The sequence below is a fragment of the Strigops habroptila genome, chromosome 11 (assembly GCF_004027225.2).
Source record: "Strigops habroptila isolate Jane chromosome 11, bStrHab1.2.pri, whole genome shotgun sequence".
In the NCBI taxonomy this organism is placed as follows: domain Eukaryota; kingdom Metazoa; phylum Chordata; class Aves; order Psittaciformes; family Psittacidae; genus Strigops; species Strigops habroptila.
The window spans coordinates 28,776,835-28,788,036 of NC_046360.1; the positions used below are offsets into that span (position 1 = coordinate 28,776,835).

The following is an 11,202-nucleotide window of genomic DNA, read 5'->3' on the forward strand; positions in this document are numbered from 1 at the left end:
CTTGTTTTTCCTTTTCACATGAGGTCCCAAACTTTTGTTGGGCTAAAACACTCTTAGAAACAGACTATGCCTGTTACCAAAAGGTTGTGATCATCTGTTCAGACCACTCCAGAAGACCTGTGCATCTAACTATGTCTTTTCTTTTCCTCAAGATCTTGTAGGAGATGAGTACCAACCTCTTGAAACTTGGTTACCAATAGGTGAAATGGAAAATATCTTTTTCTTCAAACATCTCCCACAGGAATGGCTAATCTTATTCCTACAACTTTGAAAAAAGTTTACTTTCCAGTGAGCTTTCAAAACTGTAGTAAACTTGCTAAACAAATCCTCTGACAGTTCCTTTGTCTTGATAATAGTGTCAATACGTTAATCTTTTCCTGTTACCATCTAATCTCAATTTTTTGAATGTTCTAATTGATTTACTATAAACTCAATTCTGAGATTAAGAACAGTGTTATCTCTAATTAAGGTGTCTGGAAGCTGCTTAGCGTTTTCCATTTCCTGATTTTTTAAATACTTGCATTTTCCACTGAACACCTACTGGGTTCTTCTGCTCCTTCCCCATTTGAAGCACATGTGATGCTCTGCTTTGTCAGTGTTGTAACATCACAGGGTCTGTACGAGTTGAAGCTGTTTCAGCCAGGACAAGCCTTGGCAGCACCTGAGTGTTTCTTTTCACCAGGACAGGTTAAAAATCAACTGTAATTCAGACTTTTGTTCTAGTTCTCCACTTGAGGTGAACATTGCATCCCACCCTGGTTAAAAGACAATGTTTCCCTATTTCTCCCCCCTAAAGAAGGACATCAGGAGGGCCCAGATGCTACTCTCTGCCCTGATGGAGCAATCTGCCAAACTGAGAGGGGAAAAGCATAATTGTTGAGTCTTGTCTTTTGTCTAAAGCTGCATAATCAACCAAGGACCTTGATCAGTGCTCCTTTATTTAGTTAAATTGCTTTGGAGCTTCTAAGGGGAGAGGACCTGTAATTTACACATTAGGATGTACACAGGCCCCAGGTCTTCAATTCAGCTTAAATGGTATGAATAGCCAATCTAGGCACTAATTTTCAAGGTGGGGAACAATAATTTCTGCTGCAGCCTGATTCTTTTTCAATTAAAGAGTGAAAATGCCCTTTGCAAAGTAATATCAAGCTTCTCCAGAGGAAAAAAATGGAAGGTCACAATTAAATTAAACATGGGGAGGGGAAGAATCCTTAGCTGACTTGATTTTTGCTCATGCACCAAGAAATCCAGTGCAAAGAAACATATGCTGTGAAGATGTACTGCTTGTCTACAGCTGGGGTTTTTTTTTCCCTTCTGTTTTACAGAGTTAGCAGCATAAAATATTAAAGGTCTCTTCTGAACCAAACACAGGACTTGCACTGAGCAATAAGTGTTGGTGCAGCGTTAGGGCTCTTATGCTAAACCTCATCTGCAGGCCAGAGGCATACCTGAGGATCTGACCCTCTCAAAGGGAGGGGGATGTAAGAAATATATTTTTAATATTTTATATTCCTGAGCAGTTTTCTCACTTGTCACAGCAGAGTTCATTTGTCACCTGTCATCAGAGTCACTTTGCCGTCTGCATGCGTTTTCTCCAGATTGGAGTGCTCTTAAAAACAGATTTGTCTCCCAAGTGTAAATCTCATGGGCCAGATTTATCCCTGTCAGAACTACACTGATTTGACTGACTTATACCAGAGATGGCCCTGGCCCTCTGTGTCAAAATACCTCTCGGCAGGGATGTTAACTCTTATCCAAAGCTGGCTTCTTTCATTTATATTTCCCCCTGCTCCTTCAGTGACCTGTTTTTGCAGGATGTGTGGAGATAGTTCATGAACTTGCTCTTTCCCTTGGACCTTGGCCACCCTGTTGGCAGTGGGCAGCTGTATTCCCAGTCCTGTGAAGGGTTGCTTGTCCTCTGTGTCCAGGGTCCTGCTGGGTTCCTCTTCTTAAACACCCTGCAGTCCCACTTCAGGTTATTAATTTCTTTTTATAATGTTTCTACCAATAGGATGATCTATGATCAAATACGTACAATTAAAAAGTGGCAAGGAAGAACAGGCTTTTATGCACTGCTGAAAATGTAACAAGTATATCTATGTATATTTCAGCCCTTCCAAAATTCCTGCCCAGCCCTTTCAAGATATTGATCCAATACTTGTTGCAGAATTACCCTGGGTTATCTCTAAACACCACTGTTTTATCTTGTTCATTCCAGCTGCAAAGCCAACAAAGACTTCCTTCCAATGGGAATTTCAAGATTTATCTGAATGATTGGTGTAAAGGATTTTTGAATGTGAGTTTTGTAAGTGGGATTTCGTGTGTAATGTATGTTTAGTTTTTTCTTTCAGTAGCATTTAGAAATGAATGTTTACAGCTCAGTGCATTCTCTGTACCAGATGTGGTTTGCCTATAGAGAAAAACTGTGCTTGTGGCTTTATTGGTACTTTGCACAGTGTAAAGGAATAACGCTGTTCCTCCTTCAACGTAAACTACAGAAAAGAAAAATTTATTTTGTACCTTGAACCTTTGTATTAGACAGGATCAACCTTCACTGCAAAAATAACTAATAAATTTCATTATTTTTATTAAAAAAGGCAGTTATTTATTCCAAAGAATGTAATTCGGTTTTTTGGGGTTTTTTGTGTTTTTGGGGTTTTTTTTGGTTGTTGGTTTTTTTTTTTTTAACTTGCAAATGTCTACCTGTAACTTTTTTGTCACACCAAAAAATGAAGAAGCTCATGTGGATGTTATGGATATTCAGTAATTTATTGGAATCTAAGTCATATTGTCTGCAATGAAAGTAGAGCAGATAAAGAAAATCACCCAGACTGCAAATATAGACTTGTTTTGTCCTTCAAAAAATATTAAATTTTATCAGAATCCAGTGGCTTTGGGACCTGTAGATGCTTTCTTACAGACCATATCTCAATCCCATATATTGCTTTTCCAATACAACTTGCAATGGGTTGATTTAGGATAAACACTTATAGGAACTACAGAATAGTAATATATAACTAAAAGATAATCTTCAAATACTTACACGTTCCCTATTACTACTTTATCTGACCAGATCACTGCCTCTAATGCTCCTTACAACCTCTGTAATGTATGTCTGTGTTTCACAGATAAAGAATTCCTGTATAAGAAGAGTGAGAGCCTGCTTTTATAATAAAAGTTTAAGCAACTAGCCTAATGGAATAAAACAGCTTTAATAAATTATTCTGATACAATATAGCCTTGAACATGGTGATTAAGTAGTCTGAGAGATGTTTAGAACCATTTGAGACAGAAAAATGCAGTTTGGGTTTCTGATACTGTTTGGTCTACTACAGCATTAAAAAGGGGAGTGTTACTAGCTAATCATCTCCAGTTTGTGTTTAACAAGAGGTAATGACTGCATTTAGTGTTGATATATGTTAGTTGGGCTCTGCAAACAGAGCTGGCTCAAACCGTTAGGGGATTACGGAGAAAGTGAAACCTCTTCATTATGTAGACATATCCATTACCTCTGGTTTTAAGATTCCAGGCTGTTCTTTTTGTCTTCAGGAATGTCTGAATATTTGCATAATCCCTTTCTTGTAGTATCTGAGTTTTAAAATAGCAATGCTATTATCAACCTGCCTTGTCCTGTCACTGTTGAATGGTGGTTGATGGTTCCTGCGTTTCCTTAAGCCTGTGAGAGCCTGCATGTGCACAGACTTCTGCAAAGAAATACATACTGGAAAGCTTGACAGAGATACAGAAAGATGAGCTGAATGTAGTGAGGTCTCGCAGCACTTTTGTTCTTTGAGTGATTAAGCTGCATTGCTTATAGCTGGTTCTATGCAAATATTGTGCTCAAAGTAGCCTTGAAGGAAACAGTGCCCGGATTGAGAGTAGCTAGAGCAGTGTACAGACCTCTTACAGCAATGCATATTGGCTATCAACAGGTTTTTCCTAATTTTGTGGAGAACTGGGGGGGGGGGGGGGGGGGGTGGAATATGACTCAGCCTCCTCCATGGAGAGCATCCGTTAAGTAAAGATCTTGATGCAGACTCCTACCATGGGGAACTGCTTCCAAGAGTGCTGGAGCATTGGCACAAAGTGTCCATAGCTATCAGAACTGATAAATGAAAATTCTGTTTCTTTTTACTCCAGGCAGAATTTTGACAAAATATGGGCTTTATTTCCAAGTAATAAACTGAATTCTTGGTGTATTTACTGTAACTCATCCTATTCAGAAGCTACCTATACACAGGGAGAGGTAGGTACTGCTGCTGTAGTTATATTTGATTCTTTAACTGTGGTTAAAAGTCCAAAGGGGAATTTTGAGCTGTAAGCCTAGTTAGTGACATAAGAAGTGATGACAGTAGTATTTCTCTCCTTCAAGAAAGATTGATCTGCAGGGAGTGCTGCTGCTGCAGGTTGCATTTTTTTCTCACCTGCTCAGGGGAAGGTGCAGGTAGCGAGGCATTGCCAGGTTCATCAGGAGGGCTGTGCAAAGCCTGGAAAGGACGCTGGTTTTACCTGATTCTCCACATCTCTACAAGTTGAGATGTGATTCTGCATTATATATAAGGAAATCTTTTCAAAACAGAGAGGTAGGTTTAATGCATTACTTAGCATTTGTAGGTTATAGAATGATGTGACTAGAGGCAAACCTATGACTTTACCTGAAGTGTCCCTATAGAGGATAAGGAAACTTAGTAAATGAAGTGGAACTTTGTGGGATGTAACTTTGACCTGCTTTTGCCACTGGAAAGCTGAGCTCTTCCTCCTCTTTGCTCTTCAGTTGTCATTTCGCTATCTCTGAGTGCTACTGAGTGCTAAATTGAGAAGCATATACCTCTTTTTGAAAAAGAAAAGTTGCAGTGTTCATTCTTGCAGTGTAAGCTGCTAGACAGCCTGATCAGTATGCCAGCCCTTGCATGCAGTGAAGAATTAACAACCAGTTTAAAGACCCAGAGAGCTTTACTCGAGGTGGTAGTTACAACATCTAGTACACCTTTTAATCAAATACAATTGCTATAGAGGGATTTCTGGGGACACGCAGACAGTACCACAATACAACCAATCTGAAAGCGTATGTGCCACTTAGACTAAAATTCATGCATGCTCAGACTTTGCAAATTCAGACTATCTGATCTAAGTGTATTGATTTTTCCATTTTCTGTTTCAAAGCATATACTACAAGTAAAAAGGGTTATGACATTTTGAGGCATGCTGTATTGCTTTGTGATGTTTCTGTAATTTGTGTGCAGTCAAAGGTAAATAACATGATGAAGTAATCAGATGAATAGTGGGCTTTCATGCTAGCTGAGCATCTCATAGACAGTCACTCTAACAGGGCTTTGCTAATGCTCAGAGTGTCATGATCTCGTGAAGACTAAAAGGACTTGATTGCTTTTGTTATATTTCCCCTGAAACAGTTAAATGCTAATGATGAACTATTATTTTATGTTTTGGAATGGAAAAACTCTGTCCAGGAGGGGTTATTGTCTCTTTAATCTATTTCAGCGAAACTGTGTCTTCTGTCTATCTGACAGAAAGCATGTGACAGCATTTGGGAGCTGCAGATCTTATTCCAAGTGCTCCAGCACTACTGCTCTCATTCACACTGCTGTATGTTGTCACTGGCCAAGAGGAGGCAGGATGTGCATATGTAGAAAAATGCTATTGAGAAAAAACACCAAGCAAAGGGATGCACCCTGAGCACCCCTTTGAAAAATGTGAGAATAAGGTTGCAGCCCCGAAATGCCAAGGGAAAATCCTTCCTTGGTCTGTAGGGGGAACTTTTAAATACGTGGTCTAACACCTCCACTGTGTGCCCTCATGTGTGGTTCAGGACAAAATGACTAAGCTTATTCATGAATTTAAATTGTCATTGTTTCTCAGAATTCATGATAATTTATGGGGGCCTGAGGTGTGAGAGAACCACAATCAAGACTGTCTGTCAGCCGTGGTAGGACAATTTGAGAATCTAATCTAAGATCCCTAGGCAACTAGATGTTTTCAATTAATACTGAATTTTTGGGTTTATGTCCTGAATAGTTATGAATTAGGTTCACACATGATTCTTTTTCGTGGTGGAGTACTTTTTTTCTAGTTTAATTGCACTTTTTGTTTCTTCTATGTACCTGTTAATGCCTCTGTTATAAACATGTATGAGAACTGAAAGAATTAGCAACATGCATGGACAGACTCTCTTACTATGGCTAGTTATGGGTATTTCCCTCAAGACTAGTCATTTTCACACAGTTACTTTTACTTAAAACTGATGAAATAATTAAAACAAATCCCCTGTGTGCCTTGGGATTGAGTTCTGGTTAAAGCCATGTGTAAGCAGTTCTCTAACAGATTTTTTGTTTGTCCTTTTTTAAGGCATGAAATTCAATTTAGATGATCTTCATTAATGAAAATAGATTTTTGCAGAACCTCATTAATATGGATATAAATGCATCTTAGCACCACAGGAGAAACTCCAGTTTTGCTGATCAAAATAGTCCTTTAATGCTGGTTGCTTCTTTCTTTTATGAGTTTTGAATGTGACTGTGATCTTAGTATCTTTGGTTCAAAAGTAATAGCTGCTGTGTTTGTGCCTGGTCAGACTCTGTCAGGCTTTGGAAGGTGACTGTTGATGGCAGGGCTCAGGGCAGCTGCTTCACAAGTGTCTGCTCCCTTGTGCATGCAGGAGGAGCAAAACTTGTGGCATCTGGGAAGCTTGTGCATGAACATCTTCATTTTGGTTTGGAAACTGTAAAATCGGAAGGAAAACCTTCCCTGTCCCCACTTCTTCAAGCTGACTCTTGCATTCTTCACAAAGATGAGCTCCCCACGCAGTTTCTTTGACCTTCCCTTTACGTACACCTGAAGCATTACAGGTGACCTTGTGCTGGATGTTAATACTGAACTTGAGGGGGGGAAGCACCATGCGGATGGCAGGTTGTGTCTTGGGAGCAAAGCTCAAATCTGTGTAAGGACCTTTGTGCCTGTGATGGGCTCTGGCTACCCAAGCTGAGATCTGACACCAATGCTTTTTAACCAGACTGAAGATCCAGATCAACAGCTCCAGCTCTTGGAAAACATCTTAGTTTTTCAAAATGTACTGCTTGCTGGGTAGCAACAGACATACAGGATTTATGAGGAGCTTTCAACTTTATTTATGACAAAACAAACCTTAGCCAGGAAGTACAGGTATCACAGGACTGCCATCCTATGTACGCTGTTAATGCATTTATGTCCTCTTGCTCTGCTCTCACTGATGCTGTCTCTCATTTTCAGCTTGTACCTGTAATAATTTATGCCATTTCCTTCTGTACTATATTCCTCCTGCAGCTTTCATTTGACAGCTCTGTTTTTAATAGAGGATAAGCATGAAACTCCAGCTGAATCTGAAGACATATTTCTAATCTCTTACCACATTTATTTTGCTAGTTAGAGAGCTCACTATCTTGAACAGAGGAAGAAGTATTTTTCACATATTAAGTTGGCATGTACAATAGGTTTCCAGAGGTATCATTAATTCAAACTCATACTAGGAGTTAGTTACCTTGTAGTAAAAGACAAATACACATAAACCCCATTACTTGGATAATAGTCTTGATTCAATTATTTATCATGATGATTGCAATAATATGCAAGGCAGCCCAATTCAGGGAAAAGTCCCATTTTTGTTAGGTATTGAATGAAAATGTCATAATATCAACATGCCTGCCTGGATTTTAAGATATAGCCTGAAGTATTGGTTGAAACAAAGAAGTAAATTGGATGGCAACATGAAAAGAAGAAATAAGAAAATGTTAGCTGTGAAATAATTGTTTCGAGGTAATTTGTTCCACTATTCTCATGAGGTCATTATAACATTTTCCATGCAGTGTGGTTTTTTTGTTTTCTATTGTAAGACAAGATAAAACTGTTTCACAGTGATGCTGCTAAATTGAGGCATTTTCCTGTATGTTTGTGTTTTCCAGTGTAAATGGCAACCTTCAATTTGTCTGTCTTCTCTTTTATATGGGAAAGGATGTAAATATCTGTCACTGCTAAAGAAAAAGTGGTGTGCTTCTTGAATATGGGATGTATTTAAATGATTGCTGTTAAGAACTGGAGGATTAAGACAGGATGGGAGCTGTGGGTTTGACTGCTGCTGTGGACAAACAAGACCCAACTTTTTGTGACCTGTTCCCCATGGTAACTTTGGGGTGTGCCTTGGTGGGGGTATGAAGCCTAAGTAAAGGAACTGTTTGATATTTAGCCTGTTTTGATTGTTGTATATTGGCATTAGACTTCAAGCTATTAGTGAGCTAAGTGCTCTTCAGAAGGAATACTTCACCAGCACAGTGTTAACTGAAAATGCTTAATGCCATTGACAAAGTCTGTTTTCTGGCAAACAGATCCTCTAGCTGCTAAGTGGCATCAGCTGCATTGTACTGAGATGTGCTTTGCCTCAGGCAGGGCAGAAATCACATGTGATTTCTTTCAGGTTTGCATGTCTGATAGCAGACCCCCGGCTGTGCTGCACCAGGAGGGGGGGAATTGCAAGAGGCCTCTGCAGAGCCACCTTGCTCTCTGCAGGAAGGTGCACACCCATGTTGAGATCCTTAGTAAACTCTATCTCATAATGAAAACTGTCCATTGAGAAAGGGCTCTTCTCCTCTGTCTTCCTTACCAGCAAGGCTTTTGCCATAAGCTTTCTTTCCCTTCTTTCAATTTCAGCTTTCTCCAAACCCTTCTCCTTGCAAAGTCTTAAAACTAGTTTTCCAGAGCTAGCTTTGGACCTACCCATGGTTATGAAATGGTGATAGGTAAAAGTAAACGTAGAAAGCCATAGGAAAGAAGTGCCATTAATCATTGTGCAAAGAAGCACTGTGAGAATACTTGTTTATATTCCCCAAGAGCTGGTGCACCAAGCCAGTGTGATTCCGTATGGGCTGGGAGAGCAGTGATGGCAAACCAAACTGCTTCCAGGAATTTGAACTGGGGATAAAATTTTCCAGAAAAAGATAAAATCACTGTGTAATATGATATGCTGAACAATCACCAGAGCCTTCTTTCTTCCAAAGACATTTCTGGTTTTCCTCGTTCCCCCCCCCCCCCCCTTTTAATTTTTACCCTCCCCCTTTTAATTTTTAATATCTCTTTTGTGCTTTTGAGGGTATTCCTTTTCTTTGGGTCTTTTCCAGCTCAGTTTCTGGCCTCTCCGGGTGCCTTGGGGATTGTAGATTCCATAGACAGCCTTTTGTAATGGCCATCTATTCATTCTAAAGTTTCTAGTTTCTAAAAACTAATCAATTTAATCTCCAGATCTTGAAATAATTTCCCATACAGGAAGATTGGCTTGAAAAGATATTTCAGAAAAAGTGGGAAGATAATCAAAATTTCTGATTCCGTTTGATCACCTCTTGAGAAACAAGCTCTTTGAGAAATTCAGGGTAAAACATTATTAAATGAGTTACTAGTGGTATACCATTTGATCAGCTCTACTAAAAGAGAGTCTGTGAACCGCTCTGACCTCTAATGTCTCCTTTGTATAACCCCTGTGACATGAGATTTGCTATGAGAAATGGAACAAGATTAATAAGTAATACGTTTGCTGGTGTCTGAAATAGCGGCACAAGGCTTGCTTTAGACACATGTTTTATTAATGAGGTTTGAAAACAATTGCTTTCTCCCAGCAACAGACAGCTCAGACCTTTACACTGAAGGAAAAGGATTGGAGGCAATATTTAGTTTTTTGGCTGTTGCTGCTGTTCCCCCACCCCGGGGCGTTAACAGAACGCAGACACCACGTATAAACATTGTGAAAAAGATTGTGAAGTGAAATGGGGAGCAAGCCTAAAATAAATTTTAAGTAGTCTCAAGACAGCATGCGTGCTATACCCCATTGAGCTGAAATATGCAACATTTGGTGTACAGCTCACCATTTTGCACACTGTACAAGGAAAAAAGTGTTTTTATCCTGTTAATGTAGCAAAATATCAGCATGGCAATTAGGAGTACAATGTGTTTAGGACTCTGGTATCATCATGCTATAGACAATAGAAAGCCTAGCTTTTTGCAACATTTCTCCCCCTCCAATTGTAACTGCTTGCAATATAACAAAGAAAGCACTGTCTTAAAAAGTGGAAACACTTTTATTAAGTTAAAATTGTACTCATCTTCCTTGACCTTTCAATTTTCTGAATGTTATTCTTGTTCCTGAGAGCCAGCAGCCGTCATATGTCTGGTTTTGTTATTAATATTTACCAGGAAAGGCTTTTTAAGAATAAGCATTGCTGAAGTAAGACAAACCTTTCGAAAAGAATCACCGATGATACTTTAATTATCCAATAAATTACACTTCATGTGCAGAATTAATCAGAAAATAATGCTCTAATAAATATGATCTTCCCAACTTACATGCAAATTGAAGCTTTGCCTTCCTGCTCAGAATTGTTCCAAATGAATTTGTGACCAAACAGTGGTATGTTCCAATATCCTGGTTTTTATGTGGGTTATTGATTGCCAAGCTGCCTCCAACCAACCTGTAGTGATAACTCATGGTAAGATCAATATCTGTGCCATTTTGCTTCCACCTTTGAGGGGAAAAAAATCAAATTATGCTTATAATTTACAGAGCCTATTCATATTTATCTTAAACAGTGTGCTGTAGCATACCTGTAATGATAAAAATGTAGTTAAATATCACAAAATTACATAATTTTTCACACAAGACTGCTTCTTATATCAATCTTAATACCAATAGTTCTGTTCTTTGAAAAATCTTTACTGCTTTTATGCTAGTCACCAGTGTTCATACAAATGTCTACAAAAAGTAATTATTACTTATTCATACAAACTAAGTTATCCATCCGTTTGAGAGTATTGTATATGCCTCAACTACAGCTACCTTATTTTTTATGGTATAAATGATACCTGAATGTACTTTATGGTCCTTGCAATGATGCCATAAATTTGGTTACAAAAATGATTTGGAGGTATAGATCATGAAGAATTATACTTCAGAGGACAGACGAGAAGTTTTTGTACAGCAAGTTTGAGACTGATAATTTAATGGTGAGTGTTACTATTTTAAATCATGATTTGTCCCTGTTAGTCCAATAAGTAGGAAATGAATGGTCTGCAACATTGCAAAGCTACTTACAAGTGTCAAAATAAAATTTATGTTTCAAAGAAAATAAATATTATGCTTTAAGAAGGGAAATTTTGTGGCTTTGGCTTTAC

General features: G+C 38.7%; 1 protein-coding gene across 1 annotated transcript in view; it reads right to left on the reverse strand.

Moving 5' to 3' along the window:
* Positions 1 to 10,534, reverse strand: part of LOC115614361 (contactin-6-like) — a 96,548-nt gene extending 86,014 nt beyond the window's left edge. The window contains 1 exon segment of the mRNA XM_030501153.1: positions 10,378 to 10,534. Within this exon segment, the coding sequence (XP_030357013.1) occupies positions 10,378 to 10,519 (142 nt within the window). The 5' untranslated portion in view covers positions 10,520 to 10,534.
* Positions 10,535 to 11,202: the final 668 nt, after the last annotated feature.